This window comes from Solanum stenotomum, chromosome 5, assembly GCF_019186545.1.
Source record: "Solanum stenotomum isolate F172 chromosome 5, ASM1918654v1, whole genome shotgun sequence".
NCBI lineage: Eukaryota > Viridiplantae > Streptophyta > Magnoliopsida > Solanales > Solanaceae > Solanum > Solanum stenotomum.
In genome coordinates this window covers 3,450,143-3,466,975 of record NC_064286.1, presented here as the reverse complement: position 1 = coordinate 3,466,975, position 16,833 = coordinate 3,450,143, and the positions used below count along the sequence as shown (strand labels likewise).

General features: G+C 35.3%; 3 protein-coding genes across 5 annotated transcripts; all 3 read left to right on the top strand.

Annotated features, from left to right (window-relative positions):
* The first annotated feature begins 1,028 nt into the window (after positions 1-1,028).
* Positions 1,029-7,323, top strand: LOC125866002 (sister chromatid cohesion protein PDS5 homolog C). 2 transcript variants are annotated; one of them, XM_049546276.1, is made up of 8 exons: positions 1,029-1,207; positions 2,709-2,764; positions 2,853-2,977; positions 4,041-4,197; positions 4,403-4,821; positions 4,945-5,514; positions 6,048-6,147; positions 6,836-7,323. In XM_049546276.1, exons 1-8 carry the CDS (start codon positions 1,139-1,141, stop codon positions 6,972-6,974), a joined length of 1,635 nt encoding a protein of 544 aa, XP_049402233.1. In that variant the 5' UTR covers positions 1,029-1,138; the 3' UTR covers positions 6,975-7,323. The 2 variants fall into 2 exon arrangements, with proteins under 2 accessions (XP_049402233.1, XP_049402232.1); XM_049546275.1 differs by having other exon boundaries at positions 1,031-1,207; positions 4,038-4,197.
* A 967-nt stretch (positions 7,324-8,290) lies between these two features.
* LOC125864717 (uncharacterized) lies at positions 8,291-12,354 on the top strand. 2 transcript variants are annotated; one of them, XM_049544768.1, is made up of 7 exons: positions 8,291-8,356; positions 8,900-9,266; positions 10,353-10,580; positions 10,668-11,022; positions 11,132-11,256; positions 11,383-11,518; positions 11,832-12,354. In XM_049544768.1, the coding sequence occupies exons 2-7, from the start codon at positions 8,923-8,925 to the stop codon at positions 12,069-12,071; spliced, it is 1,428 nt and encodes a 475-aa protein (XP_049400725.1). In that variant the 5' UTR covers positions 8,291-8,356; positions 8,900-8,922; the 3' UTR covers positions 12,072-12,354. The 2 variants fall into 2 exon arrangements, with proteins under 2 accessions (XP_049400725.1, XP_049400726.1); XM_049544769.1 differs by having other exon boundaries at positions 8,295-8,356; positions 8,903-9,266.
* A 1,994-nt stretch (positions 12,355-14,348) lies between these two features.
* On the top strand, positions 14,349-16,833 carry LOC125865445 (protein DETOXIFICATION 18-like). The gene is made up of 7 exons (XM_049545643.1): positions 14,349-14,771; positions 14,876-15,423; positions 15,643-15,729; positions 15,822-15,868; positions 16,128-16,376; positions 16,503-16,621; positions 16,711-16,833. Exons 1-7 carry the CDS (start codon positions 14,349-14,351, stop codon positions 16,831-16,833), a joined length of 1,596 nt encoding a protein of 531 aa, XP_049401600.1.

The following is a 16,833-nucleotide window of genomic DNA, read 5'->3' as shown; positions in this document are numbered from 1 at the left end:
ATCCATTCCCACCATTGAAGATTCATAGTTTTAAAAAATACGCCAAAAAATCAACTTTAGATACACCAAAGTGTTTTATGTATATTTGAGTACATATTGATGAATAAGACTTTGTAATGGTTAAATTGAACTTTGTATATGAATTTTTGTAGTAATTATATTAATAATATCTTCATATATTTACAGATCGTGCTAAAACGTTTATGACATATGTAGTTGTGAAAAATTTCAGCATGATGAAATTCCTTATAGTCATGTAGTTGTTGTTATCGGATACAATAACAAACATGATGAAAACTATTGTTCAGCCTATTACAGTAATAAAGATTTTCAAAATATTTATGCAATATCTATTGATATATAGTAGTATATTTAAAAGGTATAAAATAGTAGTAATAATTATTGGTATAAAATAGTATATTTATATATAGTAGTAAAATAATTATTGGTAAAATGATGGTTATATGATTGATATATTTAAAAGGTATAAAATAGTAATAATTATTGGTAAAATGATGATTATATAATTGGTATGTATGTATGTTTATATATTACATGGTTGCATATTTGGTGAAACTACGATGCAGTTATAATTGTGAAGACAGTATGCATACTTGATGAAACCTATATGTTTTTTACCTAGATGAAAATAATGGTAAAAGTATGAGAGAATGCTTCCATTAATAATATGATTTGATTGAATAAAAAATTAAGAGAGAGAAAATCAATATATAGAAAAACAAAGTAACGTAAAAGAGTAAAACTGTGGTTGAAAAAGCCAAAAAAAAGTAAACAATAATTATCAATCCCATAAAATTAGCACATAACCTCCCCTAAAAAAGGTAATAGATACGGATACCAACTATATTTTTAACAAATAAAAAATTAAATATTTTGTTATGTTTGTAATTAAAAACTTAGTTTTGTAAATAAAAAAGAGTATATGTATATATGTGTAATGCTAGACTAGACTATCTCCAAGCACGTGATTCCCAAAAATCTCTACGCCCTAGCATATAAAATGCTCCCAAGTCCTTTACAATGGCGGGAAATAGAGTGTGCCCTTAGGGGGGGAAATTTTGGATTCTCTTTTCTTCTTTGTGAGATTTGACCCGACCCATATTGGACGTACCCGATAATGGCGGATATCGAAACCCTAGGCATCGTCGATGAGATTCAAGCTCTTGTATCAGACAAACTTCAAGTGGTATATCTTTAGCTTGTTTCAGTTTTTGTTCCTTTTTTGACTCTTGAGTTTATGATAAAGTTTCGATTTTTGTGTTTCTAATTTCATTTATAATTGACCCATTGAAGGTTTTTTTTGATTCCGTCTGCTCCTTTACTTTTGATAATTTTGCTAAAAAGATGCCATTTTTCATTGATTTACAAAGTTCAGAAAGTTTTTTGCCTTTCTTGATTTCTTCACTCCTACTATTTTCTTGAACTGAGGTTATATTGGACACAACCTCTCTACCTCCTAAGGTAGTGGTAAGATCTGGCTACACTCTATCCTTCCCTGATTCCACTTGTGGGACTACACTTCGTATGTTGTTGTTGTAGAAAGTTTGTTGCTTGCAGTTGTTATATTTATGATTTCCATAATAATTGTAGAAAGTTTGTTGCTTGCAGTTGTTATATTTATGATTTCCATAATAATTGACCTATTGAAGGTGATTCTTGATTCCATCAGCTCCTTACTTTTGATAATTTTATAATAAAAGACTAGGATTGAGTGGCAAAAGGTGGAGGATTTGTGGCTTAGGTCGAAGGTTCAAGCCCCACACCATGCAGAGCGGAGCTCGGTATTTAAGTGGAGAAGGGTAGAGGGGTGGACCCATTATCCACCAAGTTTAGAAGGCTGTGATTGGTCCAAAGGGCAGGTCACACACGGATTTCTCGGTTATCAAAAAATAATAATAATGATGTGCAGAAGATCAAGTTGAACTTCATCTTACTGCTATTTTTTTGGTGTAATCAGATTTACTCTAATGATACTGTGTCTAGACTCATAGACGTTTTAGATTACTTTTAGCTAGAGAGAGAAGACACTAGAGCTCTATTGTAAATATGGTTTCAGTAATACCCAAGTACTGTTTTGATCCCTGATATAATACAAAGTTATTGATTTCAAAAGAGACCAGGAAAATGCCAACTTTTTCATTATTTCACCAAAGGTTCATTGTTATAGTTGAGAAAGTTTTCTGCTTGCTATTTTTTTTATTTTTAAAAGAGATACTTTTCACTGATGAGACAGCACAGATTTTTTGGTTCAGAGAGTTCTCTATTTGCATTGTTTGTGGCATTTCAGAGAGAGAGGGCTTCTTAATACTTGACTTTCTCCTTGTTTTTGTTTATGTGTTGCGGGGTGTGTGTGGTGGTGGTGGTGGTGGTGGGGTAGGGGCTGGGTGGGGAGTGATGCATACACACACAACAAGTGAATGAGAAACAATCCAGGAGCTATATAGCTCTTGAAGATGGAAGCTAGATCAACAAATGAGTTCAAGAGTTCTAAATGTAGAAGAAGAGAGTTTAGAGAAGAGAGTGAGAGAAGTTGTATTTCATTCAGTGAATCCCAAATGTACTTCTTACAGGTTTGTATATACAGATTGAAATGGAATCAATTACAAGATGAATCATGAGCTGCTCAACCAGAGTTGTAACTAACTAACTTCACAATCATCTAAACTTCTATCTTTATTGGCCTGCAGGTTTCGTACAAGTGGCTGAGTCGAAATTTTTTGGTGTCATCGAATTCTGCAAAGAGGTGAGAGCTTTTAATGATTTTTTTTTTGTGAAGTATGTTGTTGTTTACTCATCTGGTAATGCTAAGGCTAGTTGATTGTTTACAACAGGTTGCTTCAGGAATTTGTTGAAAAGCATGGAAGTGGTCTTGAAGTAGTCTACAGCTTGTCTGGCTGGTTGAAAGATAGCCCTTCAACTTACCATATAAGACTTGTCTCTTCTGCTAACCTCGCAGGTTGGATATCCTTTTAAATGTTACTTTGTTATAAAATAATTTATTTGACTGGACGCAAGCTCCACGGTACATTACATTATCACTGTTGTATCTTCTCTATCCTTAATATCATTTTTGCATTGGAGTGAGCTTGTTGCCCCTTTTTCGATCTTTTATTATTGTTTTTGTCATTCTCTTACCACTTTAGCACCTTAGTTGGAACCATATGAAGGATATTCGTGATATATCAACTTCAAAACTTCGTCAAGCCAGTATGGGGGGCTGATAGCTGAACTAAATTCTCGTTATGCTTCATTGTTTTGCTATCTTTCTAAAGACAGATGTGTATCTTCTTGGTGCCACTTCCTTGTTTCATACTAAAAATCTCAGTTATTTTAAGTGGAGAAGGTTTTCTTCATAGAGAAACAAAGCTATTGTAACATTACATACAAGGCTAAGATTTCTCTTTAATCTAACCATGGTCTTATTTACCTTGATTAGTTACAGTGAAAGTATGTTTGGCATTCATAAGCTTAGTATTTGGTTCAGCAAATGCTAATGACAATATCAGCATTCTGATAATCTAGAGCTCTAAAAGTCATACAAGCTTTAAATGCAGCCTTTTTTTGGTGTGGTTGAGATTCTGTTCAGATCTAGCAAGTAGTTTGACTCTATTGATCCTGCAAGAAACGAATAACAAAGATGAAGAATTTGAGACTATTAGGTTTCTCTTTGGTCACTTAGAAAAATGATCGGATTGATGCCCTTTATCCAACTCATGACATCATAAACCAGTTGACTGTCAATTCTGATGAAGAAGTGCATTAAGATGATTCTTTGTTACATAAGTTTGTTTGCAGCTTTCTTACCCTCATCTGCTATTGAGAAGTTGACATTTGTCTGAATCTAGCATGTTAGAAATGCCATTTTACCTTTTCCTTAAGCTTTTTATGTGTGACATTTTGATGGAGATATGCCAGAAGTTAAGTCTTATGCATTTCTACTTCTTCTTCATGCGCTCTGGTTCTGTGGCAAGTTGTTGCAACTATTTATCAAAGCTCAACCGGCTATTTCTATGCAGAAGCCAAGAAAGAATTTTCGGATGATTGCTCAGTCCAGGTCTATAGCGTGCAAGCTTGCATCCCAAAGGATCCAGTGGCCCTCTGGAATTCTGAATTTGTCCAGGCCGAAGAGCTATTTAGACAGTCCCTCTCAGCTGATAATTGTTTGCTTGATAATAGGTATAGTACTTATGTTTCAGTCTTCAAATTTAAACCTTTATTTCTGCTCTGGAATGAACATCTTTTTTCCCCACACCTGATATGCGTATCATTATGACTTTTGAGAACCATTTATTATTTCAAAATTGGTTAGGTAATCCATGTTATGAAATGCACATGTGCTGGGTGGTATTCGTTCCCTTTCTAATGCTTACTGGTATTGTAGGTTTTGTGGAATTTCTAATCCTTTCATCACGCGCAACGGTGGAGGAACAATTCCAAGCACTAATGCTGTTCCTCAGATGAAAAGTGAAGCATCAGGACTTCGTAAAAGTAACTCTACTGCTCAAGTGAAACCTGAGCAGAAAAAGGTTCAACTACCAAGTCCTAGTGCCAGTGTGCCATCTTCACATGTGGTTGATGCCAAAAGTGAGAGTCGTGGCACATCAGGTCCTGAAGAGGGTAGTAAGTTTGTCGCAGATAAACACAAAGTTGTTCAACTTCCACCTGCTAAGAAGGCAGTTCAGTCTGAAAAAAGTTCTAAAAATGGTGGGGCATTGGCTAATATGTGGGGTCGTGTACCTACAAAGCCAAAAGTCGACATTGTTTCAGCTGCTACCAGTGATGCCATACCAAATCCTGTTGGTTTGTACCTTTCACTGTTTGGTCTCGTAATTGAATTTGCATTATGTTTTGTTTCTTTTGTCTTGGGTTATGAATTGCACTTGACTGACCACTTCCTTTCCTTTGGAACATATGTTTACTTAGGTAATGCGGCTCAGATATGTACTCCAGAAGGAGTAGAAGATAGGATCAGTGATGACGATGATCAGCAAGTCAGCATCAGGAGAACATCAAATGGTGAGGGGAATAGAAAAAGGAGGGTAATTTTTGATTATTCGGATGAAGAAGATGAATTCAAGGACGCTGTCAACCTAGCCTCACCTGATCCTCCAAAGCAGAAATCTATTTTAGGATCAAAACAAACTCCTAGTACTCCAGAACTGGAAAAGCGGGAAGTCAAGAAAGTAAAGGAGGCTGGCAGCAAGAGCCATGAGCAAGAAACAAAGGAGGCTGGCAGCAAGAGTCATGAGCAAGAAACATTCTCAAAAAAGAGTCATGAGCAAGAAACATTCTCAAAAAGGAGTCATGAGCAAGAAAGAAAACCTTTACCTACCAGCGAACCTAAGTCTTCTAAGTTGCATTCTTCAGAGATTATTTCAGAACATGCAAGTCTTAAGAACGCCACTGTAAAGGATGAAGTCACCAATGCTGCTCCAACTTCCCCTAAAAGAAGAAAAGTAATGAACACACGAATTGACGAACGTGGAAGAGAAGGTATGACTTGTGATGAAATATAATTGTCTAAATTGAGTATAACAGTTTGCATGGGTTAGGGTCATGCGATGGAGTGAATAAAGTTGAACGTGAGTCGACTTTTCCTCACTGTACTTGTGTTATACTATGATCTAAGATGAAGAAAAATTAAAGCATCTAATAATGTATTTTTATGCTTCTTCAAGAAAACCTTATAGTCATAAACCTCCCGATTGTTGCTTTTCAGGCTGTTTAGAGCAATCTTAAGAAAGCTCCTAGTGAATAATAGATAATCTTCTTAATGAGCTAAGTAGTTGACCCATCCAAGAAGATTGCATTGAAATTTTGTCAGTTCCTGTTCTACCATTCAATGAATTTTTATTCTTGATCCATATTTACTTATTTTATGATATGCATTCATTTCCTTTCACATAGATATGATGAGCTCTCTACTAATTTCTACTTAAGAGTAGGCAGATTCTATGCTTTTATTCCAGTATAACTGCCTAAATGATTTTCTTTCTTGCATTGATTCTTTTGCTTACACTCTCCAGTGACCGAGGTTGTTTGGGAAGGTGAAGATACAGAAATACAGGCTGACAGTAATACAATGAAGAAAGCTGACAACAATCCAGTTAATAGTACTGGTGACAGGTGAACATTATTTTGCAGTCTTTTCATTGATGTCTGGATAGTTTACATGGTTGCTCTTATTTTGGACATTCCAAGTCCTAATATATATTAAAAGAAAGGTCAAATACATAGACCATCCCCTAAACTTTCCATCAATATCACACCTTTAGATAAGGTGTCTAAATAAAAAGATCCGGTGAGTTTAAGGGGTTGTGTATGTATTTGGCCTAATAAGAGATAAAATTAATGACATCTAATTAAAAGTATGTGCATGTTAGAGAGGCTTGTAGAGAATTGATGCTAACTAGCCAAACATACAAAACTTTCCTATATTTTTCAGCTAAGATAATGTTAAGACATGGTTACCGTCACCTTCTGTGTACAAATGCTGAACTAGTGGATGACATTACTGTTGTGGTCTTAAAATCAGCCAAGCTATGCATGTAATGGGTCTGCAGATAATTTCAGCTATTCTCGATTAACTTGGCCAAAGGTTTGATCAGAGGTGTATTCAGGATTTGAACTTATTGGGTTTGTTATAGGTCATCTCTATTTGTTTACGTGCAACTTCAGTCGTAATTACTGCACCTTCTTCATTTTTGAGCCCTTTCTAGTCGTCACCCTTTCCTGACTTCCTTTCTACCGTTAGTAATCTCTTAACATTACTTTGTAAACTGTTTGTATTTACCTGACTTGCGGTTTATTTCAGAGCACCTATGGCTAAGAAGTCTCCCGCTCTGGGAAGTACCGCACCTACAAATCAAGCCAGTAAAGCAGGAAACAAGAAAACTGGAAATAAGGATCCTAAACAAGGAAATATCCTATCATTTTTTAAGAAGAAGGCTTAGAGATGTGATTACCAAAAGGTTATCGAACTTTAGACTGATTCGCGTATGCATAGCTTTGTTTACAGCATAGTTTGAATCACTTTCTTGTATGTGTGAAGTCCCCGGTAGAGGAAAGGGCTGTAGGTGATGACGCGTTCTGCTTCTTATCTAGAGAGGAGCGTTCAACCACTTGATTGTAAGGAGCGTAGCCTGTTTCCGCATGACTTGTGGCATTTCATTGTTTGTAAAGTTGCAGATTTTACTTAATGCTCAAACTTACAGAAGTTGGTAAGTGGTGTATCTCTTCTTTTCTTGACATACTGTGTCGAAAAGGCATACCACTCTTTTATAAATTACAGTATTCTCATCATGCACTTGGGCCGAGTGGTTGGGAACAAATTATTCCGAGATTAATTATTCTGATGGGATAATTTATCTCATCACTATGATATAAATAATTCAATGATACTTAATACCTCATACCAAACATGGGATAAAATAATCTTGCATTTTATTTTGGATTATTATACTTTATACTCATACCAAATGACTTCTATTGTTATGTGAAGTTTAATATTGATAACTCCACTGTTTGGTCATCAAGAATTTCAAAGCTCTTCATTTTGTAAACCTCATAAATCATATGAACCTATGTATAATCAGGGGCGAAGCTATATTTTTGCTTATTGGTTCGGTATGATACAAAATTTGAGCCAAAACTATTAGGTTCTACATACAATGTGCGAAAAAGAGATGTTTGTGAGTAGCAATAGTGCGTAACATTTCTACTCAATTGTTGTGATGTCTCGGTATCAACAGACAAAAAATATTGATTGACCATCGTTCAAGAGAAATTTCGAAGGCTTGAACTTTATACTAGCATTGATACATGTGGCAAAGGAAGCGGAAGATCAAACAAAGTCATAATCATTTTTTCTTTTATATTTTGTTTCCAAAATGAAATTTGTATTTAAAAAATGTAGTTGTGTTTGGCCATGAATACAAATTGAAATTATTTTGACTTTTTGTGAATAATTAAAGTGAAAAAAGTACAAAATACATTTATGTTATTTTTCAAATTAAACTTCGCAAATTAATTTAAAAAAATGTTACTTTTTTCCACATGAAATTACTTTTTAAAAATGTTGAACACTTCCAAATTATTTTTCAAACATTTAATACTTTTCAATTCATTTAATTAAAATTTTATCAAATTATGTCACAATAAGGTAGTAATTCAATTCAGCTTTGTTATAATGAATATACGTGTCATTATATGATTGGAACGATGACAAAGTAAATCAACACTCCTTCCTCTTTAAAATTAAAAAAAAAATCAAAGCCGCCGGAGCTCATAGATCTGAAAGGAGAAAAACCCTTCTCTTCCTCCGTTCAAATCTCCGGTAAGGCTCGAATTTCTATGCATTTTTCTTCAAATTACTGTATGTATTTGTTCATTTCAAGTTTTATTTTGTGTTATTTAGCTACGAATTTTGTTCGTTTAATCTGTTTTTTGAATTGCAAGTGAATCGGTTATAGATATGGATAAATTGGTTGATATTGAGATTTATTTGATTGATTGAATCTCAGAAATATCAACAAACTTTCACTTCGGTGAGTTAAGGCTCATATTTCTATGCATTTTCTCCAAAGTACTATATGCATTTGTTCATTTTGAAGTTTTATTTCGAGTTATTTAGCTACGAGTTTTGATCGTTTTATCTGTTTTTTGAATTGCAAATAAATCGATTATAGATAAAGACAATTTGGTTGAGATTGAGATATATTTGATGGACTGATTGAATAGTTTTGAATCTAAACAAATTAATTCCGCTTGATTCGCTAAAATCTTAGATTTGAAATCCCTGTTTGTGCCTGTTTTAGTAGAGCGTTCTATGTATTTGATTAGTTTTTCAGTTTTTCTAAGAATTTGTATTTTGGACCAGCAGGTGAAGTTGTAGAAAACAAGATGGGAGGTGGATTCAGAGTACTCCATCTTGTTCGTCCATTTCTCTCGTTCCTGCCTGAAGTTCAGAGTGCTGATAGAAAAATTCCATTCAGAGAGAAGGTTTTGTACACTGTGATCTCTCTATTTATTTTCCTAGTATGCAGTCAGTTACCTTTGTATGGCATACACTCCACAACTGGTGCCGATCCGTTCTATTGGATGCGTGCTATCCTTGCTTCAAATCGTGGAACTGTCATGGAGCTTGGAATCACCCCAATTGTGACTTCTGGATTGGTTATGCAACTTTTAGCTGGGTCAAAGATCATTGAAGTTGACAACAATGTACGCGAGGACCGAGCACTTCTGTAAGTACTATAGTTCAGTAAATATGTTTTGATGTTGGGTTCTCCTAAACTTGCTGGATCCCTCACTCGTATGTTGCTTCCCTTTAGTTCCAGTTGAGCTGTGTGTTTGATTGGTTCCCGCTCATCTTTTAAGCTCGATTATGCAACAATTTTATTAGGATAATGCATTTGGGAACATGTCAAGCAAACAGGCCTATCTGTGCAACATGCTCGCAATCCTTATATGGTTCTGCATAACTTGTGCTTACTGTTTTGTCATGTTTAGTCCCAATCCTAACGTAAGCCAGCAAAAAAGGTGCTGATGGGAACTTTGTAAGCTCCAGGCTCCCGTTTGTCCTTTTGTCATTTTCTTGACAGTTAACAACAGTCGTGGCATATTGCTGATAATAAGTTGCAGAAATGTCAAACTTGAATTGGAATTATATCTTTTATCAAGAATGGTTTATGCTAGCCCAGACGAGCAATGTCAGTTTAGCCCATCTAGACAAAAATAACACAAAACTGCACCTTTCTCCTCTTACATCACCCAAGCTACGGTCAAAATCCCAAGTTATTGCCTGACCACCTCGAGTCTGCTAATGGAACAACTGTATTTGAGGTCCAAAGACAGCCAAACTTTCATGGCTCACAAGAACGAGGCCAGACCTCAACAGGCACTGTACAAGAACCTGCATGGTTGCAGGCCCTGATTTACACTAGTACAGACAATAGAGACCATTTATTACTCAGCTGTTTGCTGACTGAGAAAGTGAAAAAAAAGTGTCAACTATTTTTGGGATAAGTGTGTTCAGTTTGCAAAAAGAAAATAGATGGAAGGCTATAAATGAAGTTAATTGGAAGTTTGGGTGTGATATCTTTTTCTTAAGTGCATCTTATCTGTCAAGTGAAGTTTTAAGCTTGTCTTTCTGCATTTTTGCTTGTGGTATTGCACTTCACTCAATTAACCAGTTGTGAGTTTGTGTTATGTCTATGCCTTTTGTAGCTCCACTTTCTAATATTTTTAGGCTATGTAGTCATTCTGATTAGCTATAAGTAATCTTGCAGCGCTTTCATGATATCACTCATCGGTATTCTTTTTTGTCTCAGGAATGGTGCACAAAAGTTATTAGGGATTCTCATAGCGATTGGTGAAGCAGTTGCATATGTTCTCTCTGGCATGTACGGCAGTGTTAGCCAACTTGGGGTTGGAAACGCGGTGCTGATAATCATTCAACTGTGGTTTGCTGGCATAATAGTTATTTGCCTTGATGAGCTCCTTCAGAAAGGATATGGTCTGGGATCCGGTATCTCACTTTTTATAGCTACCAACATGTGGTAAGCTTCTGATCTTATCTCCTCTCAATTACACGGGTACTACAACCTGTTCTAACTTTTTTGCAATTTTGCTGGTTTCTTCGCCAGCGAGAACATCATTTGGAAAGCATTTAGTCCAACCACAATCAACAGTGGCCGAGGAGCTGAATTTGAAGGAGCTGTTATAGCTTTATTCCATTTATTGATCACTCGAACTGACAAGGTTCGTGGACTTCGTGAGGCATTCTACCGGCAGAACCTTCCGAACGTAACGAACTTGCTTGCGACAGTCTTGATCTTCCTTATTGTTATCTACCTGCAAGGCTTCCGTGTCGTTTTGCCCGTAAGGTCAAAGAATGCCCGTGGACAGCAGGGTTCATATCCAATTAAGCTGTTCTACACTTCCAATATGCCCATTATCTTACAATCAGCACTTGTATCCAATGTTTACTTCATTTCCCAGGTATATGACTTTTTGCATATGACATTAAACAAATGGCAGTGATTACTAATCGTCTAATCCTGTAAGCTCTTTACAGCGTCATCATCTGAATACATTTGTATATTTGCAGTTGCTGGATAGGAAGTACAGTGGCAATTTCTTTGTGAACCTCTTGGGCAAGTGGAAAGAATCTGAATATTCTGGTCAATCTGTACCTGTCGGTGGTCTTGCGTATTATATTACTGCACCATCAAGGTAACTTATCTCTGTCTCACTATACAAGTGATTGCCTTTGCTTGATGGGACTTGTCTGTGTAAGGCCTCACTCTACGGGAATTTCTTTCTCAAAACTTCACTTGCACTTATTACTCCCAATTGCAGCTTGGCAGATATGGTAGCACATCCTTTCCACGCGATATTCTACATTGTGTTCATGCTATCAGCATGTGCCTTATTCTCAAAGACTTGGATAGAAGTCTCAGGATCATCAGCAAGAGATGTGGCTAAGCAGTTAAAGGTATGAACTAATGTTTTTGTCTATTTTAACTTTCTTGTGTGCTTTTATCAGTTGTGTACTTTACGAGCAAATAAATGGGACAACACTTTGAAGTTAGAAGAATTACGATGAAAAGAGCTGCTAGTGGCTTAATTTGTGTATTCTATTGACAGATGCAACTAGTGAATTTACTAGAATAGAGTTGCATTCCTTCTGCCTGAATATTCTTACTGTAGATGAAACTGCAAGACGGATTTGCAATTGGTACATAAATGTATACTTGAAAGACTTGTTTACGTGATAACATCCTTCTCTTTCTATATATCTAATCCAGGAACAACAAATGGTAATGCCCGGGCATAGGGAGTCGAATTTGTACAAGGAGTTGAACCGCTATATACCAACAGCTGCAGCCTTTGGCGGTGTCTGCATTGGCCTGTTGACTGTGTTGGCTGATCTGATGGGGGCAATTGGTTCAGGGACAGGAATTCTATTGGCTGTCACTATCATCTACCAGTATTTCGAGACATTTGAGAAGGAAAAAGCCAGTGAAATGGGTTTCTTTGGTCTTTAATACAACACCTTAATGCAATTTTGTCTACGCTCTTTCGCGCTGCAATGTGTAAGTAGGTTTTCCTTCTCTTACATGGATAGTCCGAGATCAGAGAAGACTGGGTAGTTTGTGATTAGTTTCGACAGTCCTTTGTCTCTACGTCGTGTATCAGCTATAGTTTGACTAGGTATAATCTTTTTTGTATCAAAGGTACTTACTATTCATGCTAGTTGATGAAGTTACTGAAAATATTTGAAGGAACATTTTACACATATTTTGAATGTGTTTCATTTTCTTCTCCTGACTTTCTTTAGAGAGGGCATTAGATTGAACTAATTCAGTCAAATACTTGTTAATAGATAAATGAAATAATTGATTCATAATAAGTAAGTATAAAACGGAATATAAAATTGTCATGAACAAGAAAAAAGGAGATAAAATGTATGGGAAGAAGGATAAATCATTGATCATGCACAAAATTTAGTATGCCAAATTCGAAGATGCAACTTTTTGCAACAATGATCAATGGTGACAAAAGTTTACCAAAAAATAATAATTTTAATTTCANTGACCGAACTGTCAGTCCCAGCAAGTCATAAATGACTTGGGGTCGCTATAGGAACGCTCTAAATGACACACAGAAGGCAAGACACAGAAATGACCATGAGGGTCATTACATATTAACAAAAAGTTATTGTATGTGTAACAATTAACTTTTAGAAAAGTTCATTATTTTTTAATTTATATATGAAAAATCGACCAAATCTAATCGAATCGAATCGATTTATGTTAGTTTTTCAATAAAATCATGGATTTTTATTTAAGTGTATAACCGTTCCGAACAATTGAGATGGTCTTTTTAATTTCTAATTTTCTAACCGAACCGAATAACCTTACATGTATGTAAATATATTTTATACATTAACAATATGTTAAATTTAATATATAAAAATATTTTATATATTTTTCAAATATAAATATAACCTAGGTCCTATGCCTCTGGTGACTAGACGATTTTGAGTCTTTGCTCTTTAATTAGTCTTTACTTAATTAAGTTTAAATCTAAAAGATATAGTAATAGATACTCTATCAAACAATACAACAAAATCTATGCAAACACTCCTGCTAAATGCTTAAGATCAAATAGTACGACAACAAGGTTTTACATTCCTGTCTTCTTGGTGAAGAACTAAAATGCTTCTTCAAGAACATATTTGTGAAATAAATATTTTAATAGTAGTATATTTTGAGGTGATATTTTAAAAGTAAAAAAAATAAAAAAATTAACTGAACCATACTGATACCGAAAAGAAACCGCATTATTGGATTGGTTTTAAAAGAATCTAATTTTGATTTTATATTAAAAAATATCCAAAAAATTGGGATGATAGAATTTAAAAAAAATAATCGACCGAACCATAACATTAAGGTTGAATGACTTTTGAAAGTTTAATGATTGCAATGCTATATTTCAAATCCATGATATAAAAGTGTAATAAGTTTTGTTCAAATTACCTTAAATTAAATATATTTAAATTTAAATCTTAGATCTAACTCTAACCGTCCAATATTTTTCTCCATCTCGTCTTCTTTTCTTCTCTCCTTCACATAATTTTACGAAAATAATGTACAACACACACGTGATCTTAGTTTCTTAAAAAGTGCTTGATATTAAATGGATAAAATTCAAATTTAAGTTAAATACATGAATAATATTAAAATTTAATTGCATTATAAGTATAATTAGTTTTATATGAAAATTAAAATGTAATTATTTTGTAAATAGTTTCACTTTGAACGGGTAGTTAAATTTTGTGCAGAAAAAAAAAAGGGAGGAAAAAAATTGAGTAATTGTTTTGATATGTATGAGCACATTTTACAATTCACATTCCGTATTAGATAAAACGAATTTTAGAATTTATACAAATAAACTTTTTAACCACTTATATTGAAATTCTTGCCATATGAAATTGAATGTCATAACAATTATTAACATTTTTACTTTTTATAAGTATTAGTTAGAAAATTTGTTAGATAGCAACTTTTACTCATCTCTTTGGTACACCTTTGATACAAACGTATTCAATTGAGCATTCTTCGCTTGTTGAGCTGGCTCTAACAACAACAGATCCCAAAATTATCTCAATTCAAATCATATTATTTTTTATATAAATATACAAAAAAATATATCAAAGTCATCATTAAAAATTTAGAATTTTTCGAAATCACTACACTCTCTACAAAGAAGTAACTCATCGTACTATTATTCCTACTGTATCAAATCATCCCCTTTTCACAATGACAATAACTAATTTGAACGCACTGTCACCGGAGGAGATTGTCATCCTATCGGCACCGGCACCGACTCCGGCATCGTCGCCGGAACCAACTCCGGCACTAACTCCGTCACCGGCATCAACTCCGGCACCGGCGCCAACTTCGGCACCGGCGCCAACTCCGGCACCGGCACCAACTCCGGCACCGGCGCCAACACTGCTTGAACAAAAGGAAAATGCATTGAACAAGTCTTGTGGAAAGATAATCAATTGTAAAGAAGCGAAAAATCAAGTGTTGTTCTCCGTTCCGATGATCGTCGTGAACGGTTGTTTCTACTTCATCAGCCTCATCTCCGTCATGTTCGCCGGACACCTCGGGAAACTCGAGCTCGCTTCATCGAATCTTGCTAATTCATGGGCCATGGTTACTGGTTTCTCTTTCATGGTACGTAAAAATACATGATACATAATAATAACTTTAAGCACTATACTTTTATTTACTTAATTGTATCTTAACTGTGAACTCGTTGATTGATTATCTATATATAGGTCGGACTAAGTGGTGCACTTGAGACATTATGTGGTCAAGGATACGGCGCGAAAATGTTCAGGATGTTAGGGATACATCTTCAAACATCAAGCATCATATCATTCTTCTTTTCTGTTGTTGTTTCTGTCATCTGGTGGTATTCGGATCGAATTCTGATTTTACTTCATCAAGAACCTGCTATAGCACATGAAGCAGGGGTGTTCTTGAAGTTCCTCATACCTGGATTGTTTGCATATGCTTTCTTGCAAAACATTGTGGGGTTTCTTCAAGCTCAATCGATCATCTTACCTTTAGCTTGCATCGCGGTTGCAGCTCTAGTTCTCCACATTGGCATTGCATATGCTCTGGTTCATTGGACACATCTTGCTTACAAAGGAGCAGCGTTAGCAGTATCGATTTCATTTTGGCTCACATTCATTACGTTGAGTCTATATGTGCTTTTCTCCAAGAAATTTAGTCATATAAGGCCCGAAGGTCTCTCATCCGAGCCACTTCAACATCTTCTTTCAAACTTGAAGTTGGCTTTGCCCTCTGCAGGCATGGTGTGGTAAGAATATTTAGTCTTGTATTTGTTAATTTTTGGTATTACAATCAAACCTCTCTATAATGACGTACTTTGTCTGAATATATTTTGGTTGTTATATAACACATATAATATAACATGAAAATTAGTTCCAAAGAAAACTTAGTCGTTATAGTGAAAAGTTGTAATAAAGAAAGACTGTTACAGAGAGGTCTGACTGTGTCTTTAATTGATGTGTAACAGCTTGGAGTATTGGGCATTTGAGATTCTTGTGTTATTAGCTGGTTTGATGCCAAACGCGGAAACAACTACTTCTGTCGTTGCAATGTGGTAAGTTTTCAGCTCGGTTTTGAAACAAAAGCAAATTTTTCGTATTTCTTGACAGTCGAATTCCAGTTGCTGATCTAATTTTTGTGTTACAGTGTAAATACAGAAACCATAGCCTACATGGCCTCAGTGCAGCTGCAAGGTAATTTCTTATCTCTTTATTTCCTTCAAATTCTAATGCTAAAACATATCTAGCGTTGAATTATGTGACAATATCATTTAAACGTTCAAATCATTAGAGATATCGTGACTTTATTTACTTAATTTGTTTGAACACGCCTCTTATTGTGTGGGCCTGATTCTGTTTCCTAGGCCAAGGTCTGCACGGAACACTATGTTGACTTGTGTGACCATGTCATTTGAGATTAGACGTATAACTCTTATTTACTTAATTATGTTCTCAACGTGCAGCACAAGGGTGTCAAACGAGATAGGAGCAGGAAATATCCGCAAAGCTAAACAAGCTATGGCTGTTACTCTCAAACTAGCTATTGTTGCTGCACTCATAGTTGATTTAGCCCTAGGTTTTGGTCATAATGCCTGGGCTGGCCTCTTCAGTGATGAAGCAGAGATTATTCACAAATTTGCCTCAATGACACCTCTCCTATTAGTCTCTTTCTTGTTCGATTTCATACAAGGAATTCTATCAGGTTAATCAACTTTCTTTGCATATATATATGTGTGTTTTCGCGACATTTACATTTTAGTTTTAACACGTTGATCAGTAGAATCGAACAAGCTAAAACGTTAACTTGTAAATGAATATTGATCATCAGGAGTGGCAAGAGGATGTGGATGGCAACGTTTCGCAATGTGCATCAACTTGGCAAGTTTCTATTTCTTTGGTATGACAATAGGCGCGGTCTTGGCTTTCAAGTTCAACAAAGGATATAAGGTAATTCACGTTTAGTATGTTTTATACAAGAGTTTAACTTTTATATGCTGACAGAGTATCATTTTTTTGTTTGTTTGTGAATGATGCAGGGTTTATGGGTAGGGTTGATTTGTGGTCTAGCATGCCAATCTACTAGCTTGTTGCTATTGACATTCTTTATAAAATGGGGAAAAGAAGATCAAGTCTCAAATGATACCCCACCCTTAAATTAA